The 22106-nt window shown below is 57.8% G+C and overlaps 1 protein-coding gene across 1 annotated transcript; it reads right to left on the bottom strand.

Moving 5' to 3' along the window:
* Nucleotides 1-1788: 1788 nt before the first annotated feature.
* On the bottom strand, nt 1789-20951 carry TGME49_233430 (hypothetical protein; the record flags this gene model as incomplete). The annotated part of the gene is made up of 15 exons (XM_018780363.1): nt 1789-1887; nt 2562-2672; nt 3286-3346; nt 3683-3723; nt 4129-6129; nt 6408-7084; nt 7593-8233; nt 8805-13099; nt 13556-13722; nt 14149-14490; nt 14974-16525; nt 17089-17267; nt 18259-18381; nt 19267-20013; nt 20567-20951. The coding sequence occupies 15 exons, from the start codon at nt 20949-20951 to the stop codon at nt 1789-1791; spliced, it is 11421 nt and encodes a 3806-aa protein (XP_018636779.1).
* Between the last annotated feature and the right edge of the window lie 1155 nt (nt 20952-22106).

Raw genomic sequence — 22106 nt, 5'->3', positions numbered from 1 at the left:
CAGACTCTCACCTGCGTACTTGGCGAAGGCCAGGTGGACCCAAGGAAAGTCAAAATGTCTCGTACACGACAGCAGTGTCCGAAAACATGTCCACCGCAGTAGTGTGACGCTCGGACCTTAAACGGTGTGTCCCCGCGGGTAGCAAAATTCACCATGTGGCTTTTGCCAATTCAGTAAGATGCATCCACGAAAAGTGTGCGTTTAGTCCTTGCATCGAAAGGAATATTCATCGCCGACCAAGCCGTTCGTCGCTGAGAATCGATGCCATTCCGCCTTTAAAACCGTCCCTGCGCGGTTCTGTTGGGTCACGCACAATGCCTTGAGAACCGGGCCATGTTTCGGCGGCACCCGTTTGATACTTTGCGGATCGATTCCCCAGATTTGCCACGTATTTGCTGATGAACTTGGAAAGAACCAGGTGAAACCATTCTTCCAGGTTCAACTCACTGACTGTACAAAGTAGGTGCTACACATGAACGAGCGCATCCCGTGGAGCCATAGGCACTGCGCAAAATGCGGAAGGAGGTGGGATGAAACCCATGACATCGCTGCACAGTGGGGCAGTACTGCAATCGAGCTTCCGGGATCCAATTGCTGAAATGCTGCAAAACGTTTAAAGCTTTGATGCGAAGAGGTCTCGAGCACCGGTGGCGGCACAACTGCTGAGATCACGGTAGGTCTCTAATTGAGAAAAAACCATTTGTCGCCGATATTGCTGCAACGATAAACACAACCACGGTTGACTCCGTCCTCCACGCTTCCTCTACTTTTTCTGTTAGTTGTGGTATTCCTGCGTCGTCACTGATGTGAGACTGTGAGGGTGCGACTGTCTAACGGAGATCATAGGTAGAACCAATGTGAACCGCCCACCACTTGTGAAGAAAATGTGTTTACAGAAGAAGCTGAACTGGCTTCGTCAGAACCCGTAGCTTCGACCACCAAACGCCAACATAGGTGGAAAGTCCCTGCGGTGTAGTCAGCAACGCGAACAAGATATCGCAGAGGGCAGTTCATGACATTCAAGGGGCTAACGTGAACAATGATCATTGATATTGACGGATAGATATGCGACAGCCGCTGCAACGCTGGAGATTAAAGCTTACAGGAAACTGCAAACATGTGGCAGCCGCTCTACTACGTATTTGTAGGGGAGCGATCTCGCATTTTTTCCCCCGGACTTTCCTCCTCGGGCACACAGCACTTACACGTATTGTCTCAGACCCAGCCGACGCAATAACATTGCGTGGCGCTAGCGACGCGTTTCCACCCCGGTGCCACAAGGCGTCCTGCTGCTTCATCCTCTACGTCGAAATACGGCAGGCGAAGCTGCCACAACGGGACAAGACCAAACATTAGATTCGACCAAGACACATTTCCAGCCTCTCGACGCCCGTTTATGTTATCCAGTCTTCTTATTCACACAAAAGGTAGCTGGCATGCTGCACTGCTTTTCGAGCATCAACACCGCGTATTGTTTAGTGCAACGGAAATGCAGGATAGCTACCCATCAGTAATATATACACGCCAGCATCTTCCGATTGGTTCACGACAACGGTTTGGTTTATTGCTCTCCCTTACAATATTGGACTTGCTACTCATCCGCTTCCACATGCCAGAGGAGGCTCCAAACGAAGTAGGCTGTCATTGACAGTGTCTCTGTCTCCGATGTTAGAAACAGTAGTGGTTTCCTCTTGTTAATGTCGTCCTGCAACGATGGTGACGACTTGCATGACCGGCTCCTTCCTCAATGTTCGACCGGAGACGTCTGACACTCTCATTGCCTATGCTTCACTCTGCCTCTCCTTTACACGCGTCGCAACGACGGAACAGCGCGAGCACAGCATCTCCAGCGAATGTGAGCACGGCGAAGGACTGCTGCCGCTCTTCCTGGCGCATTAAAACATGGTAACACATGAAGGAGTCGAATCGCATTGAAGCTCTCTGCTGTGTTTGACTTCTGTGTGTGCTGGGACGTTTTTTCCTCTGAATTCTGGCACGACCCACACGCGCTTGCTTTGGCTAGAGACACTCCCCTGATTCGAGCAGCTGTTGGAGTAAGTTCACGGAATGTTGAGGTTCGCCTGTTGTTGCTTTCTTTATCTTTAAATGAGGCGGGATGTTTCGTTGCAGTTTCCCTTCGGTACATTGCTTTCCGGTGTCCATCCGACTTGAGAAGCGCATCCCTCCAGAGCACAACGAGTTTGCAGTGCACCTTTAGAACCACAGTCAGCGCTATCCTCCAAGCACCGCTGGCTCTCTATGCAGTTCCAACTCCTGTCCTGCTATCCCATTCTTTGTAGATAGCTTCGCCATTCGAGTGCTCTTTCGTTTGGTGAGCTCCAGAGATGTCACTTTGCCTCCCTTGTCCCACAATGTGCACTATCCAGTATTCTCTTCGCGTGCCCACGTGGATCCAGATGTGCTGTTCGTGCCTTGTGTAGTTGCATGTACACATACAGCAAGTAGTTTATATGTGTGTAAGTGCATGTGTAAGAACGGAAGACAAACCATTTGCACGACGAACACCTTCGTCTCTTGGCCCATCGTGGGAATGGACCTACCTCGACCATGTTCCATTGGAGGAGTGAGGCAACGAGGAGATTTCCTCCCATCGCCCTGCAACGCGCCTTGGCAGCCCGAAGAGCCGCGAAGTGGAGGGCGGCAGCGAGTTCCTGGAGTAAAAAAGAAAACAAAACGGACTAACTAGTTGCAGATGGGTCACGTTCCCTTCCTCGTACGGTCCCAGTTCGTGCACAAGTCTATTCAGAGATGCAAGCAGACACGCGTTCACTCTCTGCCGGTATAGACAGGGATCCACACAGAGTGGACAACCGTACACGTGCAATGTCTGCGTAGGCTTGTGTGGCCACATACTCGTATGCTTCTGATGGACAGATACACAAACGATCAAGTTAGTATGCAGCTCTGAACGAACCAGTAGGCAGAGAGATCACTGTATACCCTTGGCCTTGTGAAAGCATGCGGCACTCCTTCTCGCACTCCTCTGATGTTTAGTGAACAATAAAAACAAACGAGACATCATCGCGTTTATGCCAGTGGTACTGGCACCCTGGCGGCGACGCACGTTCGGAAGAGGAACACCTGCGAGCTGTACAGACGGATGTTTTAGCAGCCACGGCAAAGGCCGACATTTACTTTGAAGCCATCAGAAAGTACGTCTTCAATAAAATAACGAGGGGAAAAAACAAAACACGGAACAGCGTCCACCGTCGCAACATGGCACGCGCAACTGGACAGTGCAAGACCAGCGGCAGGAAAGCTTACCTGATGACTGTGGTACGCGCTTGTGTCCTGAACGAGATGGACCGACACCAGTCCCAGGTGTCTGCATAACATGCATGGCCACAAACACAAGCCGCAACGATACACCCGCAAACGGCGTTGTCACTACCCTCCGAGATAACGTAATGTGCACCCGCACATGCCTCGGAAGCCTCGCGTCCCGCAGAGATCAAGACGCACGAGGGAAAAAAGCATCTAATTTAATGCTCTTGTGCAGAGAGACATGCAAATACATGGATATATACATATGCACAACATGTATATATGCATGTGTATATGCATCTGGTAGAGAGGAGATACAGAACAGAAGAGACGCAAAAACGTCTGTGCGGGTTCACTGAGAGGTCACGTCTCTTCGTGTGCCTCGAGAGAATCTCACCGTAACACTCGACATCCCGGCAGTGTTGGAAGAGAGGTGACCTGCACAAGAAGAAAGAAACAGTAGCCAGGTCCAAACTCAGATGAGCACAGAAAGGGCGACCTGGTCCACTGCCTCCAATGGCAACCCGAATTTTTGGGTTGAAGCGTTCCCGCAGTGAGTTTCATATCAGGTGCTGACATAAGAGTTTCTCTGACCCCTCTTGGCCTCCAGCTAGCCCAAATGGGATAGTTGTATTCTCGCATTGGTAATAGCAGTAAATGCCACTGACTCTCGTCTCAACAATGGGAACATCTTTCGGAAGTCACGGTGAGGCCGGCAAACAATCACACTTCTCCCATCTCTCCGCCTCTTTTATCAAAGGTGCCTGCTGTCGCTCCGATGCTTCTATTGGCGATGATTGCTTCCCCCTGACGGTTCCATTCTCCCTGGCTCTGTCGACCTACAACGACGTCTGTCTCTTCCGCAAGTGCGTCTTGGTGGATTTGCCGTGTTTTCTTTCCGATCTGTCTGTCGGCTTCCCAGGGGTTCCAGGCTTCGTCTAGCCGTCCGTCTCTGTCCTCGGCTCTCCACACTCTCGCTTCCGTGTGTTTTCTCTCTTTGCCGAAAAGGAGAGCCGGTACGGCATCTGACGCATGAGTTTTGAACAAGTCTCCCGGCTCTAGGAGGGGATTCTCCAACACGCGTCTCGCGCTGTCTTGCTCCGTTGCAAGACGACCGAGGAAAGTGCGGAGAACGGTTTGAGGCGGGAGCAAGCGATTGGCGTCCCGCTGGAGCACTCCAGTAAGGGCTGCCTCTTGTCCCGGAACGACTAGCGGGCAAACAGACCCCGGCAATCGGTTCGAAGAAAAGTTCCTTTCCGTGCACTGAGGATCCCTTCTAAGCCCTTCCACACCCTCTCCGCTTGCGCTTCTGTCCAGAAGTTCAGCCGCCGTTCCCAACTCGGTTCGCTGAGAGACCAAAGGAGTCGAAACCCCATCTCGGGGCCGGCGAGCGGGAACAAGATTGTGGCTAAGGCTGCCCATGTCTTCCAAAGCCCCTTGCCCGCCATCGCAGCTCGCGCCGTGGCGACTGTCTTGCGTTGGCAGGACAGGTCGCGGGATGTCAGAAGGAGACAGGCTCGAAGAAGCCGGATGTCTTGTTTGACTCGAAGGGGCCAGCGAGGAAAACCTTTCCTGGCTCTCTCGGCCCTCGCCTAAAGACGGCGGAGACAGACACGGAGACAGACACGGAAGCCCGTTCACGTCGCCGCTCTCGGGCGCCGCTCCACACCCCTGAGGCTCTCCGTTGCGCTCCATTCCCGTCTCTCGCTTCCCGCCTTCCCCGGAGCCCTGGGCCTGAGACTGCCGATTTCTCGGATGGTGCAGCGAGAAGGGAGACAGATGAGCCATGAGGTGGTAGAGACCTCGTTTTTGAGGCTTCGTGCCCCCAGGAGACTGCTGCGCATGCATCTCGCTGGAACACGGCGGCAGGGCTCCACCGTTGAATTCTGCCTTCCCTTCATTGCGAGAACCAGAGGCTGCGAGGGCAGGCACTTTTCGGCTGTTCGTCGCCGCGCCTCGAGGAGCCACCGCCTCGCGCGTCGCGTCCCTTCCTGCAGAAGTGTCGTTAGTGGGATTGGAGGGCCCTTCTCCATTCCCACACTCTGCGTGCGCCTCGTTCTCTTTGCTAGAGAATTCCAAACCATGGGTTTCCACTTTTCGCAGGAGACACCGGGGGACGTCTCTGGAGAGGCAAAACTTGGAATCTCTTTCCCCCACTCCTCGCGCGACAGCCTGATTCCCCTTGGCCTCACCGCGGAGACTGTCAGGTGAACGGGCTCCTTCAAATCCGCTACAATGTCTTCGAGAGGCCGACGACACGCCGCGAGAGAGCCTGCATGCATGCGCATGGGTCCGCTTGGGTGCCGGATCTCTGCTGGTCTTGGCGGGAGGCGGGCTAAGCTGAGGAGGCGAAGAAGAACATGTCGCGATTGTGGCAAAAAGGGACGGACGCTCGGGGGAGTTGTGGGGTCGGAGACTTTGAGTCGAAGATGAAGACAGCCCCTTCGGGTGGGGGGAAGCCGCAGTGTCAAACTCGTGTGAGAGAGTCTCCCCGGATGCCATGGGCGTTCGAGGGTCTGGAAGCGCGGAAGGCAACACAGACCCACACAAGGCCCTCGGCGCTGTCATGCATGAGACGCGGGTCGCAGGAAACATTCCATGAGACAATGGAAGAGGTGAGACAGACGGAGTTAGAGAGCCTGGAGGCCTCTCGTCGACAAGGCGCGAAGGCGAGAGTGATAGAGACACAAGAGGCAGAATTTGTCCAGAAAGAGAGAGGTGCAGCGTGTTGCCCTTCGTGAAGGATAGAGAGGGCGACAACCCTGTAAGAGCGATCTCGCCCGTCTCGCAACTGCACCGCAAGAGCGGCTCGAACAGCAGCTGACTGAGTGCCGATTCCCACGCCTGCGAAACAAAGAGCGGCAGAAGAAAAGGAAAGAAACGAGTGTTTGTTTTGAAGTAGCCATGCATGAGAGGGGGGGCGGTCCTTGTCACATGTGGAAGGTGAACCAAATCTGCAGAACACAAAGAGTGCACAACCAGTCTGAACAGAAGACGCATCTACAGACGTTTACATACATTGAAATAGATCTGTATGTGGGCGAACGCAGGACACAAACGCGCGTTTCTTACAATCGCTATCCGAACATAAATGAATCAAATTCTTCGAACTGACTTCGTACCTTTTGCAGTTCCTTGCTGAGGGCATCGGACGACCGCAGGGTTTTAGAAGAGAGAACAACTTTTCGGCGGATGTAGACAACCGGCGCAAGGGCGTGGGAGATAGGGACCCGCGTGTGCGGCCCAAGAAGTGCCGTATTGCCGACGTCCACCCAGCGGGCTGCATGTTTCCTCTGGTCTCCACCCGGCGGCTGTCTCTCACTTTCTGCCGTTCTCTCCACTGCCTCATGGTCCGCCCTTTCCTCGTCTCCGCAGGCCTCACCCGGCTCCTGGCCAGCAGTCTCCATGCGACGGCGGGACCGCACGTCGGGGTCGAACGGGAAGGTCACCGGGACGCGGCCTCCAGAGGCGAGGTCCTTGAAGCCCGAGGAGGCGCGAAGCAAGCCCTGGGGGCACCGGCCAAGCCCCACATTGCGATAGACGACCCCAGGAAGAAAGGCAACCGTTCCGACATGACAGCCGGTCGCGTCCAGGTGGCGCTGGCGGTGGACACTGCGGAGTCGTGCCTCATCGACTTCGTCGTCCACGCTGAAAACGAAAATTCTCTGATTTCTGTGGCGGCGCATGCAACGCCCAGCCCCACCGGGGCCGCCCAGAGCTGACAGAGCAGCAGACGCCAACATCGGGTACGTCTGCTCCGCCAGCGACGACGGGCTCTGCCTGTTCCCTGCTCGAACCTCTGCGTGGAACACAGTCGAGTGAGATGGTATAGGACGCATGCAAAGTAGCGGCACTGACACCCGGTATGCAGGAAGGGATGGGCGCGACCGACACGGAGACAGATCTGAGGCCGAGAGGCAGCCGTGACACTCTAGCAAAAAGTGCGACGAACGAGCGAGACGCTGAGACGACCTCCGCCGGAATGGCTGAAGACGCCACAGAAAGCCGGATGCTGTCTCCGGTCGCCAACAGAGGACGGGGAGAAGACGCGGTAGCTCGCGAACGCAAAGGAGACACGTTAAGTCACAACATGCGTGAGAGTGGGAAGCATGGGAATTCTTCTCGAAAGGTAAACACGGAGAGGCGGGGCGCTCGCTTGTTCGTCAAAACGTTGCTTTCGAGTTAACCGATAACGTTAAGAAAAACCATTCTCAAACGTCTCGTAAGGACTTCAGAGTCTTCTTAAATGAAAACCTGTGTATCTATTTAAAGACCATGTAGTTGGTATTCTTAGAGCGTCGCCTTACCGGAGGACGTTCGGCGCTCCCGGAGAACAACAGGAAGCCTCGCCAGTTGACGGTCCAAGCTGGAAGAGACATCGCCTTCGTCGCGTCTGCCTCTGTCTCCAATCGCGTCGCTGCCAGCGCCCGAGGCTGGGGCTTCGACGCCACTTTGGGCTCCAATGAAGACATTTTCTGGAATCCGCGAGCCGGGTACGAAGGGCTCATCTCTCCGTTCTCGCTCCCCACTTTCTCTGAGAAGCGCAAAGACACCGCGCTCACTCACAGTCTCGCCTCTGTCGGGCCCGTCTCCTCGCCCTCCGGAACCCAACACGCCGGAGCCGGCCGCCCCCCAGGGCGCCGGGGCGGATCGCGAACTGGAAGAAAGGAGACAGGGTCGGTCGCCTGGGGCGACCAGCGGCGAGGCTGAGGCCGAGTGGAAGGAGACGGTCTCCTCTTTTGGGCGGCAGAGCTCGTCGGCTGGAGGCGGTGTCAAAACGACCCCCCGAGACGCGGGAGTGCTGCTGAGGGGCGGCAGAAGAAGGGGATACAAAGAGGGCCCCGCCTGGGACGCCTTCCACCCGGAAGGGCCTTCAGATGTGCCACCTCTGTCCAGCATCTGGACGCGAGGTCGCGCAGCCCTGAATCGACGATTAGCGTTGGAGAAGCTAGACAGCAAACAGGGACAGAAGCCGCGTGGGGGGAGGTGAACAAATCACACAGAGAGAGGCATCCATAGAGTGTGGGAAGGTGAAGCAGAGCGGCTATCAGAGGACCAAAGGGAATGGGGACGACTCATGACGGAATCAACACTGGCGTGAAGCGGAGGAATCGACTCGGCCATCAAATGGTGTCACTGGTTTTCCGTACATCGCCGCTTAGTCATGCAGAAAAGCCATTCCCCCGCCTCCACAATCTGCAACACCGTGGACATGCGGGAGCTGAGTTTCCTCAACTGCTTCTCATACATGTGCGTTGCGCATTTGGATGTGACCGGAGCCAAATGACAGTTTAGGACTATATTTGTGTGTATATAAAAATATGTATATACGTGTAGATTCTATACATAAGCATACATACATGCATAGATATACTTTTACATATGTGGTTATACAATTGTACATACTTACTGATATATGCGTACGTATAGACATGTGACCACAAGTTTACACAAAGGTCATCTGTTTGTTATTCAACGCAGAGAGCATTGAAAGGCAAATATGAGGCTGAGAAACGTACCTGATTGCATCGCCTCCAGCGTCCCCGTGGTAGAAGGCAACTTCGAAGCAGAGCTCGTTTTGCGCGCAACTGCGGATGCTCAGATTTTCGATGTCGCGTACAATTCTCTCGTGTTTTCTCCTGGCCATCAACTTCTTTTCTGCCCTCCTCTCTTGGCGTGCGAGGCGCCGCTCGCGCCTTCGCCTTCTCTCCCATTCCACAATGCGGTCAGCATCGTCTCGCCCAGGGCCTCTTCCTGGATCCAGACGCATCTCGTCGCCTTCATCATCTCCCCTCCACTGTTCTCTATCGGCGCCTTTCGCCTCTGCGGAGGACCCAGAAGGCCCGCTCAGCGCCACGGCGCAGTCCGCCGAGCTCGAGGCGCTTTCCGCCGCGAATAAGAACGACCCGAATATCGGCCGAGACGCGTCTGGGGCCTCCCGCCGATCCGTGGGGTCCTCGTTGCGGTCGCCGAGGGCGTCTTCATCCTCTGGCCGCGGGGACAGGGGAGGGGACCCCGGGATGGTCCCCAGCATACGCGAGGCGGCGGGGAGCAGCCCAACGGGCCCGTCGCGGGGCCGCGGGGCTGTGGAGTAGGAAGGAGACACTCCGGGGGACGGCGGGGCGGAGAAGGGTACGTCGGGGAGCTGGAAGTGCCTGGGCGAGAATTTCGCCTCATGACCGGTCCAGGTTCGTGCGGCGCGCGCGAAGGAGAGGAAGGGCGAGGGCCCGTGGCGCCGGCGCGAGGCGGAAGAGGAGGTCCGGGAGGAGGAAGAGAGGGACGAGGAGGAAAGGGAGTCCGATGAAGATGAGGCGAGAGAGGAAAATGAGGAGAGAGACGAGGAGGTGGACGAGGACGAGACGGAAGACGACGAGAAAGAAGAAGCTGACGAGGACAGAGACGACGTGGAACGGTGATGCAGGCGCGCATGCGCAAGCGACAGGAAGGGGTATCTACGCGAAGACCGGAAGAGCCCGCGGAACTGACTCTGAGAGTGACGACGTCGCGTGAAGCGGCGAACGGAAGAGAATGAGGAGGTGGTCGACGAGTAGCTTTTCTCAGACGAAGAAAGCGACGAAGAGGATGAAGACTCCAAGGAAGAATCCGAGTCATCTTCCTTCTCTCTGCGCCAGCCGCGCCGCGAGGAGAATGGCTGCCAGCCGAAGCTTCGCCCTCCCCTTACGCTGTCCTCCGCTTCGTCGCCCTCTGAGCACGACTCTCGCTCCGCCTGCCTCGAGAAGAAGAATCGAAACTTGTTGCGTCCCTTCTTCTCCCGTACACGCGCTATTCTGCTCCCAACCAACAGCTTCTGCCCCGGCGCCTCGCCTGCCTCCTCGTCCCCCGGCTGCGCAACGGAGGTTGAGAACCGCAGTTTGCGTCTGTGGTTCAGCTCCGGTTCCTCCTGTCGTACGCCGCGATCCTGTTCGGCCTGACGATTTGTAAGCTCGCCTCCGCGGGTGGGCTTCTCCTTCTCCCTGGCCTCTGCTGCTTCTACGTCTCCGTCGTCGAAGTACAGAGACGAGAGCGGCGAGACTGAGCCCAGCGCATGCCCCTCGAGAGGCGCCCGGCGTCGATGCTCGGCCTTCCCCGTCTCGGCCTCTCTGCGTCGCTGAGTCTCTCGACCAAGGCCCTCCTTGCCCTCCGCCTCGGCCTCTGCTGGCTCGTCCAGCTCCAGGATTCTCCGGCGTTCTCGCCGTCGCACCTGTCGCTCGCGCTTGGCCTCGCGCCGACGCCGTCGAGTCTCGCGCTCGACGCGAGCCTCTTTCAGCGAATGCAGTCGCCTCTTTAAATCGCAGAAGGGAGACTTCCGGATCACCAGACGCCCGGGCGCCGGCAGCGGCAAGAGGACGAAACCCGTCCCCACCGCCTCGGCGACCAGAGCCCGCTCGCAGATCGCGTAGGACAGCCGGAGCCCGAAGACCGCATTGAAGCCGTGCATGCGCAGCTTCAACACCAGCGTCTGGTGGAGGTCTACGAGCAGGAAGGGCAGGGCTTCGGAGACGAAGCATGAGAGCGCAGTGTCGGGAGTTTGCGCCTTTCTGTCGACATTGCGGTGGCGCAGAGGACGAAGCACAGACCTGCCTCCGCGTCGCTTCCTCCCGCGATCCGGAGAAGACGAGGAGGAAGATGAGGATGACGACGAGGAGCCAGCCCCACGACGTCTGCGAGTCTCCGCCCGTCTGCGCACAGTCTCCTTCTTCCGGCGGTGGCTGCGGCCTGTGTTCTCCTGTCTCCGCGAACCCGCGCCGGGCTTTGGGCCTTTGCCAGGGACTAGGCGAGGTCGGCCGGCGCGCCGCGACCCCCGGCTCGACTCGGAGTCGGACCCTTTGAAGGTGTGGAGGCGAAAGAAGCGCTGAAGGAAGAACGAACGCTTCTTCGGCTTTTCTCGCTTTCTGGGGTCGGTGTTTCCCCGCTGCGACAGTGCACCTTCCAGCTTCGCTGCCTCGCCCGAGAGCCGCCCGTGTCGAGGCGGTTGAACCTCGCCAGCGTCGTCACGCCTTCGTGGGCCCTTCGGGTACTCCTGCGGGTTTCCCCGGTCTTCTGTCGATCTTAGGTTCGAGCTTGGGGGTCTCACAAACTTGCGCCCTTCCGCATGTTTGTGCGACGGCGATGGCGAAGAGGACGAGGACGAGGATGAAGAAGAGGACGAGGAACGCGAACTGGAGTCGCTGGCCTCCGCGGGGAAGGTGCGACAGACCTGCACGCGTAGAGGCGCCGACCGACAGAGAATCGGGAGCCCGTCCGGCACCTCGACGGTGGAAAGAAGAATCTCCGGAACCACGCCGGTGCCGCACATGCGGCAGAGCCGACTCCGGGGAACCGACGCTTCGGTTGTAGGTACACCTCGGTGGGGTGTCTCCGGTGGTTGGAAGGAGCGGGCCGCGGGGTTTGCGCGGGAGAGCGAAGAGGAAGGATGGAAGGCGTAGAGTGTCGATGGGGCTGCGGCCTTCCTGGCCATCGCCCCGGAGGAAACAGTGTCTTTGGAGACTCCCGCGTCTTGAGTGAAGCTGGCGTTCGCGACGGGAGAGCAGGGGCCGGGACCTGGGTTTTCAGAGCCCCCGAACGGAGGCCTCGACGGCGGGCAGCAGTCGTTCCCTGGCGCCTGCGCGAGAGGAGACACAAAGATTGAAGCGGGGCAGTGGGCCATCGTGCACGGCAGGAGACTCGGGACGCGTTGCCGATGCGCTGCGTGGCGTCGTCGACCCGTGGCAGCCTCGTCACGGCCTCGCTTCCGAGCGCGAGCGCTCAGACTTCGCGACCGAGACTGTCCTTCGGGTGGGGACCGTGTCTGTGGTCCTGCCGCAGGGGTTCGAGGAGCCAAACAGCCGTCGTCTCGATTCATGCGTTTCCTGTTTCTTTCTCGGACCTTCGTTTCCCGGGTGGCCGACTCGAAGAGATAGCCGTCGCGACCTGATCCAGAGACCCCTTCCTTTCCGCGCCGGCGTTCGCGCATCTCCACGTCCTGGCCTCGCAATCGCTCTCCCGCCAATACGACCCCGTCCTCGACGGCGCGCGCACCGGCGAATCGCGTAGGGTTCGCCGGTGCAAGCGCAGAAGCCGACGGGAGATCGACATGTGCCTCCGGCGACGACCCAGACACCGCGCCGGCCTTCTCCCAGTCGCTGCTGTCCCCGTCTCGGCCCTGCCATCGTCTTCGTTCTTCCTCCCGTCGTCTTCTCACCTCCGACCGCCTTCCTCGCGTGACCTCGGTCCGAGCCTGGGCGCCCCCAAGTGGACAGACACCCGTCGCGGGCCGCGCGTCCGCGCAGAGCAGCCTTGGGCCAGGTGTACACACGCTGCCGCAGCCAGGGGCTTGAGACGCGCGCGAGTCGAGCGAGAGCGAAGGCGGGAGCAAGGGCGGGGCCTTTTCTGAGAGACAGAGAACCGGCGAAGGCGGAGGCGAGGCAGGCGAGCTCCGCGGAGGAGAAGACCAGTGAGAAGGTTCGGTTACTCGCAAAGCGGGAAAGCGAGGAGGCCCGCCAGGAGACTCTCGCGACGCTGAGGCATGCCCGAGAGCTTGCGAAGCCGGCGAAGCCAACGGCGTGGGCCGCGAGGCAGATGAGACAGCAGAGGAAAGCTGAGAGGCGTAGGGAGTGGCACTCTGACGGGCGCCGGCGGCAGGTTTGGAGTGCCCGGAGAAGGTGAGAGAGCGAGGGAGAGAAGAAGTCTCCCCATATCTATGTGCGAGGGAGGCCGGACGAGACCGCACATGCAACGCAGAGACACGCGGGGACGCGAGAGGCCGAGCGACAGGAAGCAGCCGGACTGCTGTGCCGAAGCACACGAGAAGAAGCACGGATCCGCATCGGCAGACCTGTCGAGGAAAGGGAGCCCAAAACAGCGTTAAGATTCAGCGGTGGGACCCACTGAGAGAAAGCGCAATAGACAGTTTTCAAATAGTCTCTGGTCAACACACACAACGGAAACATGAGGAAAGCGTGCAGACTAGTAACGGGCAGCAGGCGACGACCAAAGGGAGTCTCAACAGAGAGAGAGGTGGATATAGCATTTACTCGATTCAGTGTTCGCATTAGCATAGCAGCGAGGCCTAAGGGTGCACACAGCTATGCGAGGCAAGAGATAGCGGAGATGAAAACCGTCATACATATCGCAGACTCGTGACGCTTCGTTCCTTGCGTGGCTGCTTCGCTCCCATCTGTCGCGCTGTTCATCTGCTTCCTGCCTGTCCGCCATCAACCGGTCCGTTCCCAACCTTGCGTGTTTTCCGCTTCAACGATCGGAACAGCGGAACTTGAAACGATCGACTCACCGCCTCGTCATAGCCAATGATGGCGTCACACTCAAGGGCGTGGGCATGCGCCCGTAGTTCGTCTCTCAGTTGGAGCCACCAGGCCGTCCGCTGCTCCTGAGAGGCGGCCAAGGAGCCTGCCTGGCCAGAGGGAAGCACCTTCACGCTGTGTGCACTCACGACGCTGCCTGAAGAAAGCACGAAAAACTGCATGCAGCGGACGAAGTGAAAACCCGAGAAAAACCTCGAGCCACCGAAAAGGGCCAGGGCACCCCGCACTGTGCAGCCGAGGCTGGCGGGATGAGGAGCTGGAGGAGACAGACGAACAGAGCACAAAGAAAAGCGAAACTCGAGAGACACTGTGTACGCGTACACAGGCAGGCGAGGAGACAGCGAATGATGCAACCAACAGCTGACAGACATTGAGTAGAGACAGACCCCAGGACCCGCCACGCAGGACAGCAGACACGCATGCAACGCGAGGTAGTGGGAAGACGTGGGTGGACCGATTCCCCGTCGACAGGAAGGACGCGCAACGCGAGCGGCGTCACCTGTCGAGACACCTCGCGCGCATTGACACCGGAAGACCATGCTGGGACTCCACTGCTGCTCACCGAAAACGGGGGTGTAATTCAGGGGGAGGCGACCGATTGTGAAGAGCTCGACGGGCTTGCATGCAGCGGCGGCAACCTCCGCGGCAAAAGGCGACGGTGTTCGCGGAAAAGGCTGAGAGGGAAGAGAGCCCGGAAGGGAAGGGCAGAAAAGCGGCGCTCGAGACGCATGACGCTGCTTTCCTGTTGCATGCAGTTGCGCGGGGGAAGGCAACGGACGAAGCGACGGCGAGCAACTGGGGCGAGGCCCGAGGAACGGCGAGGTCCCTCGCTGGCTCTGCGCTGACAGAGAGTGAAGCGGGAAGGCGGGGACGAGAGGTGCCGACACCGGAGTCACAGGCAAACCTGGAAAAAGCCAGGCATCCAGAGCATGTAGATAACATAAAAGAAAATTACTCAAATTGACATATATATGCACATATATGCAGAGAGACAGAGATGCAAATGAAAATAGCCATGTTACCAGGTATCCGATTACGTACATGTAGATAGACACATAAAGAGGTATCGATGGAAGGTCGCACTGCTGGTCTTAGAGTATATATATCTATATATAGAGAGGGTGAATTAAAAATGAAAGAAGGCCATTAGACAGAGAGACAGACAGATGACACATAGAGACGGAGATAGGACGTAGATAGACATAGATAGATGGATAGACACAGAGAGATGTCGATCGGCAGACAGACCCGTTGCCCTCAACAACCACAGAGATGGACATGTCACCTTTAGACATACTAATATCGATTCTCATGTTTAACGCTGCTTGTGTCGTTTGCCTCGTCTTTTCAACCCACACACTGTGACTGTGTGACGAATCAGCCTCACGTTCTGCGCTTCCTCGGATTTGTTTTCTTGACGTATCATTCCCAGTGAAGTCGTCTTCCCTGCCGCCACTTCGGCGGCGGTCTGAGTGTCCGTCCACCCCAACCTTCATTCTCTCTGCGCGCTCGTCCTCTTCACTCCAGCTCGGACTTCTTCGTCTTGGCAAAACGCTGTAACCTGGTTCCTTCCTCCCCACCCTCTCGCTTCTTCTCCAGTCTCTCTCGTCCTCCTCTTCTGTGTAGCTTCTGCTTTTGTGGCGCGGGTCGGTGGCGGCGCTGCTACCGTGGCTGTCTCCGGTGGCGCCTCGCACACGCGCCTCCTCAAGAGATTCCTCGCTTCCTCTTCCTCCGCGACGCCTCTCCCAGGTGCGGCCATCGGCGTCTCGACTGTCAGGGTGCCTCTCCCCGTCCTTTTCGGGAGCTGTTGGTTGTCGCCTTGCCGCCCCTCGCGCGTCCTCGGTGCTCCCCTCCCATCTCTGGCCTGAATCAAACGCAGGTCGACTCTCTCTCTCTGTCCAAGAGCGACTGTCCCGTCCCAGTCTGCTCTCGGCGTCCACGCGCCCGGCTCCTGGGTGGCTAGATGCTGCCTGTGCAGCGACACTCTCGCCGTCGCCTGGCTGGGCATGCAGAGGCGCAGTCTCCCGGTCGTCCTTCCAGCGACCCCCGTCGCGCTCGCAGCCCTGCCGGGAGGGCTCGGCGGCCGAGGCCGGGGCGGTAGAAGCATGCGGTCGACTCGCCCTTTCACTCCAGTCCTGCAAACCTGTCTCTTCGTCTCCCGGTGTGGATTTGGCTCCCCAGAACGAAAACACAGGAAACGCAGCGTGACTGGCTGCATCATACCAGACCGGCTGCGGCTCGCGCCCAGGCACCGAAAGGAGATCGACTTCTTCAGTAGCATGCAGCTCCTCTGTCTCGTCCGGGTTTCTGTCTCCATATTCGAGACTTGTCCCCTCTCTGCGCACTTCGAGAAGCCCCCGAAAACGTGCGTCTCGTCCGCCGCCGTCTGCGTATCTCGCCGAGGCTGTGTCGCGGGTCTCTCTCGCTCCATCCCCGGAGTGAACCTTCTCACCAGAACTGTACGTACACCGCACGGGCTCGACGCCGCCCTCGGACTCGATCGACTCGCTTCCTGTCTCTCTGGAATTCACCCGTTTTTCGTCACGGACAGCGCTCACGCGCGCCTCTTCTCGAAACTGCTGCGTCGCATTGAGTCTCGCCAGTCGCGTCGCACTCGCTGGCAGCCGCTCCTGGCTCCCTGGTCGCCCGCCGGGTGTACGTACGCCCGCGCCGGCGGGGGGGTGGGCCGGCCCGCGCGGGAGCTGGAAGGCGCCGACGACGGAAGGCGGCCGGAGCCCGAGAGAAGCGAGGGGCTTGCAGTCGGAGGGTCTCGTGGCGAGGCATCGCAGGGGAGGAGCTGGAAAGGACAACCGAACAACTGTCCCGAAGGCGCGGACGCACCAAGTCGACCGAGAGTCAGGGTCGCCCACGTGGACGTCGCCGTCGATTTCCAGAACAGCCCGGTACCCCAGCACTGCGTTTCCGCCCCGCTGCTCCGCCTGCGAAGGAGTGGGGCGGCAACAGAGTGGAGAGAGCGAGAAACCATAGAACAGTCAATGAAAGACCAAGTGACTCGACCCGCAACCGCATGGCAAAATGGAGAAAAATTAAAAAAAATCAGAGAGAAACAAAACAGATACAGGGATGTAGTGTGACAGGCTGGGATGGATGGATGAAGAGTAACTCGGGGGAGCTCGGAAAGCAGGAGGAAAACACATGGGGGAAGCGAAACGAGGAAGGAAGCTCTCTGAACAGAGGCAGAGACAAGAGGTGCACAAACACGAACGAACGGTGGAAACGGAAAGAACGCGCAAGGGGGGGGGCGGAACGCAGCAAAGGAGGAAGCGGACCAGTTGTGAGACATCCGGAAGGAGAACAGACCATATCTCAAAGTCTGGACGCCACCTTCGAGACAGCAAAGAGGACAGCGAAACCCCCACACGGCCATACATATCCGTTACCTCCAGACCCAGTCTAACAGCTGCGAGTTAACTTCGAAGCATGACCCAATCCGGACAGCTGCCGAATTAAGAACACATACGCTGAGTTCCAAAAGGCGTACCTTTGTCGCAATCGTTCGCCGTGTGAGCATGACAGCTCGGTGCAGCATGAGGCGCCGCAGATTCCCCGGCCGTCGAGAACAGCGTCGAATCAACTCGCGCCAGTACGCGAAGTCTTCGTCTTCCTCCGAAGGCGCAGAGACGAGAAGCAGCTCCTCCACCAACCCCAGAAGCGTAACACCTGACGACGGAAGCAGAAAGAGGCCGCTGGCGCCCGCATGTCGAAGAGCGACAGGGTGGGCGGCATGAACGGACTGTGGCTTCGGGGAACGAGGGAAAGAGAGAGCGAGCCTCGCACAATAATCGACTCGAGGGAGAGAAGAAGTAAGGATTCACTGTTCTCAACGTGTCGCGAAGAACAGAGAAAAACTGGAGCCTGGCCGACGCGAGACCGACAGCGGTAGAGAAGAAGACAGAGGGTGAATCGGAGAGGGGCGAGACATGCGAAGACCGAGCAGGGCCGGAGACAAAGAACGGGAAGGAGACAGGCAGATCAGCAAGGCAATGAAAGTGACAAACAACATGCAGAAAAGTGGAAATGCAAGTACTGGACGGATGTCGAAACAGCGAGAGAGGAAACGCCAGCCTTCGCCGCCAGGACGCGTGTAGGGAGACAGAGAAGCACTTGGTGAAGAGAGGGGAACCTGGTCTATGCGCAAGTGTGAAAACAAAGTCACGTGACATTCAAATATCGGGGCACCCCCGCGTGTACACAAAACGCCAGAGGCAAATCGAACAGCAACTCGACCACATTCCAGTTTTTCTGTATCTTGTGGCACAGGCTCTACAATTTCGGCAAACACATGTCCCTTCAGAATCTCTCAAAACTTCGGTGGACATGCGTCTGGCGCACAACGGCTTCTCTCCGCTGCATTGCCACCAAAGCATCTCCGCCAGCACATGAGAAGCACGACAACTCACACTGTAAGGACAGCCGAAATGGACAGGAAGAGAGCTTTCAAGATCTAAACCTGTGGACCAACTCGTACGACAGTCTCCCCACAAACAGCTCGAAAGCAAACATGGCGGAACCCAGAGGTGACGCCGAAGCTTCCGCCCAGCGTCTGGCTCCTTGTGCCGTCGGTACGTGAGCAGGCACCCCTTGGTTCTCCGTCGCGCGCCCCTCGACGTCTCCCGGACCGCAAAGCCTGCAGGGACGCCTGCGAGCTTACCGGAGTGTAGATACATGTGCGGCGGGCCGGGGAGAGAGAAGAAGCGGACGAATCCGGAAGACGCTGAGCTGAAGGGATTCAGCTGTCTGGCGAAGGAGACTCGCACTGAGATCCATAACTCGCCTGCGTTAGGGACGAAACGCAGGCAAACCCAAATCGCTAGTCAAGAAAGCAGACAAACGAAAACCCAGGCCGGCCTCTCGGCGGTCGCGGCCAAACGGCTGGGTAGGCGAGGAGACAAGCAGAGAGTGGAAACGACACATCTCCAAGAACTGGTGAATGGCGACATGACTGAAGAACGAACGCGTGGCCAACAATCAGAGAGTCGCCGCAAAGTGCGAGTCAGAGTGAAAGGCGCTACTGTCTCTGTGAACGGATCCGCGATCTAGCTGTCTAGCAGAGACCGAAGAAGCAGAGCCGTGCAGCGACGCTGGCCGGCATGCTCGCTTCTTCACCCCTCCGTCGCCACGCCAGCAGTGGTCAGGAGACCCCCACAGACACAGAGAGCCCTACGAGTTCCGATACAGACCCGTCTTTATCCTGCAACGGTCTCGTCCACTGCACACACAAGAATGTACAACTATCGCCTCACACCAGTCCTCTTTCTCTCCTGTTTCGTTGTCCTCTCTCTTCCCCTTCCTTACATCTCTCTGTTGTCTCTCTTCTTTTTCCCTTGATCTCTCTTGTCTCTCTCTCGCATCTCTTTCCTCGGCATCCCTCACACATGTCTCTGTCACCAATGTACCATCTCTCTGCTCTATCTCCGCTGTGCAGCTCCCTCTTATCCCTCGCAAATCTCCGTCCGGTCTCAGCACCACCATCCGTGTCTCTCCCTCACATTGAACGCTGGGCTGCTTCGCGCATCCGAACCCCCTCCCTTCCATTTCTGCCACGAAACACCTGCCAATGCTCTTGCGTCATTGCGTCGCCTTGCGCGCCTCCTCGGTTTGCTTGCAAAAAGCATGGACGCGTTGACTGGCTTCCAGAGCCCTCGGATGCGCTGCTTACCTACGATGCACTTTCGCCCGTCGAGGACTGGGAGCCAGCCCTCCATTCGGCCTCGAGGCGGAAGGCGAACACGCGCAGCTCCGTCGCCTTCTCCCACCGTCATCCACTCTTCCTCGCTTCCCCCCCAGCCGGCAAAGCGGCCGTGATCTGGATCCCCTCCCTCCTCGCCAGCAGTCAGAAGAGGCGTCAAATCCAGAAGCAGTGTGCCGATAAGAGAGCCAGCGAAGGCGCCAGAAGCGCCTGCACTGCCCTCCGGAGCACCTGACACGGAGTTCCCTCGCGCAAGGGCTCGGGCGTCTCCGGAGCTCCCGAGCTGCCAGGCCTCGTCTGCGTGTGACGAAGTCGCCTTGAAGCGTCTGTGGCGCCAAACGCTTGCGGCAACCCGCGAGAAGACGTGGCTCCCGAAGCGCATCTTGGCAGACGCGGCAGGCTTTGCCTGCTCCGACGCTTGGGTGCAGAAGAGACACGGATACACGCTCGAGCCGCCGCCCTTCTTCTGCATGCTCGGATGCAGTGAACAACCTCGGGCCGGAAGAGAGCTGGTGCCAAGGAAAGTGAGAGCATTTGCAGGATAGGGCGAAACACCTTCTGGCGCAGCGAGACTGAAGAGCTCGAATTCCAAAGGCCATGTCTGCAGTACTGCCTCGTCCGGCACCTCGATCCGAAACGCTTCGTTCCAGGTGTACGTACACTGCAGCGGGGGCGGCAGCAAGCTGAGCTCCTCCGGAGGCAAGTACGTAGGACACCCTGAGCAGGAGGCAAAAAGACCGAACAGAGAACAAGAAAGGGAGAGCAGACGGAAGTCCATCTTTCTTGCAAGTAGACAAATCAAGAAGCGAGGCACACAGTGAGGAAACTACGAAATGGAAAGATGACTTCGGGTACGTCTCGGCGAGTAGGTCTTCTCCTAGCCGGCGGATGGAACAGGTGTTTCGGCTTGTTCACGAAATTAACGCATTGTGTCCCTTCGTTTTTCACAATGCTGAAAACCTGATTTGGTCCTCTTCTGCTGGTGTGTGTGTGGCTTTACCTGTTCCGGAGAGCGTGACGCACACCAGTATGTACAGGACATAGACCCTCGGCCTCGACGCTTCAGCCTAAGGAAAAAGTCTTCTTCCCCGTCACCGTACCCAACCATCTTCACCTCCGCATTTGTTCGCCCCGCCGCTCGCCTCCTTTCATCGTTCCGGTGGGCCTTCAGACGTGTACACAGACGTACGAAAGACCGACAGTTCCATGCAGACCAGGCACAAAACGCGGATGCCGTTCCGCTCCTTCCTTCTCCCCCCGAAGTCCTTACTCGCTTTCGTTCGCTCATGGAAGTGCGGCCCTAGGGAAATCGCGACAGTGAGAAGATCTGGAGGGGGCGGCGCGAACGCCGATCCCAAACACTGCGTGGCTCGTCCATGGCTGTCGCTCCTTCCGGGTGTACATACACTTGGCCCGGCTGTCTGTGCGTTTGGGCCGAAGTGGTTGACGAGTCCGTCTCGGTCTTTTTTTCGCGGGTTTCTGTCGCGGCATTCCTCGTGAGATCTTCGCTCTCGTTTCGCCTCAAAGAGTTGTGGTGACAGAGATAAGGAGGGTGACGGAGTCGAGCTGCTTGCCAGCTGGACAGAGTTCGCGTAGAAAAAGGGTTCAGCCAGGCCGCGCGCGCCGACTATCCGCAACTTGACAGTGCAGGGCATCTTCAAGGCGTGGGTGGCCACGGGACCGCAGACACATGGGGGAGGGAACAAGAAAGGGCGGCAGAGGAACACAGCAGAAAATCAACGAAGGGAAAGGAAACAAAGAAGATGAGAGCCCGGAGCCAATACAAACTCAAAGACTTGAAGGAAAGGAAAGAAACGATGTGGTGACAGACAAAGGGCGAAAACTCACGCCAACTTCGAGCCAGACACAAAATCGATTTTCACCCGACCCTGCCCGGCTTCCACGACGTCGCCGGCAGCTTAGTCTGGGGACGAGGTGTGAAGCGGAACAGAAAGGAATTTTACGAAACCTAACAGAAGAGGCAAGACGAGAAACGCCCCTGAGTGCAACTGTTACTGGACGGTCTTTCTGGGCTTTTTGCCAGCGCGCAGTCGAGTTGGCCTCCAGGTAGTTTCCTCTCGGCTTCCCGTTCCTGAGCACCAACCTTCCACGCGAAGAGGGCGTCTGAACAGCGAGGAAAGGGTGGAAATCGAACGCCGTGTGCAGCAAAAGAGGACCAGGGTTTAGAGTTTATGACCGCCGGCAACGTCCAGAGGTCTCCTTTCTGCTTCTGCGCTAGCCGCGGTGTGCCTCTCCCGCAGCCGCGAGATTGCATGCACGCGGCTGCATGCGCGGCGAAAGTCAGCGGCCTGAGGAGATTCCCGACAGGAAAATCCTCAAATTCTTGGAAGAATGAAGGCGACAAGACTTCGCCTTTCCCTCTTCTTCTGTCGCTGGTCTTCTTTTTTTCTCTGTCCCGCTTTCTTGTCCGTTCTGTTGCTGCATCTGGCCTTTCGCTTTTGCCTTTTCTCTGGCTCTGGCTCCGCCGCCCTGTCGCGGCGAAGAGCAACCCACGACGCGTCACGCTCTTCCTTTCTGCCTAGCGTTGGTCCTCGGTCCTTCTTTGCTTTGTTCGCGTCTTTAGTTTGATCTCCTGGTCCTCTCTGGTCCGTCTCCTCGTGTCCCTCTCTCGGGGCCTCTGCCTTCTTTTATGTGGGGCTATAAGCCGTCACGGCCTCTCAACCGGACTCCGTCTCTTCGCTTTCAGTGATCTCGACCTGCCTCTTCCTCGGACTATCCTCTTTTTGTCGCTCTCCCTTCGTTTCGACTCTCTGACGGATCCTGTGTCTTTTCTTCCTTCCCTTTCTTCG

This window comes from Toxoplasma gondii, chromosome VIII (genome assembly GCF_000006565.2).
Source record: "Toxoplasma gondii ME49 chromosome VIII, whole genome shotgun sequence".
NCBI lineage: Eukaryota > Apicomplexa > Conoidasida > Eucoccidiorida > Sarcocystidae > Toxoplasma > Toxoplasma gondii.
This window is presented reverse-complemented; position numbering and strand designations above follow the sequence as displayed.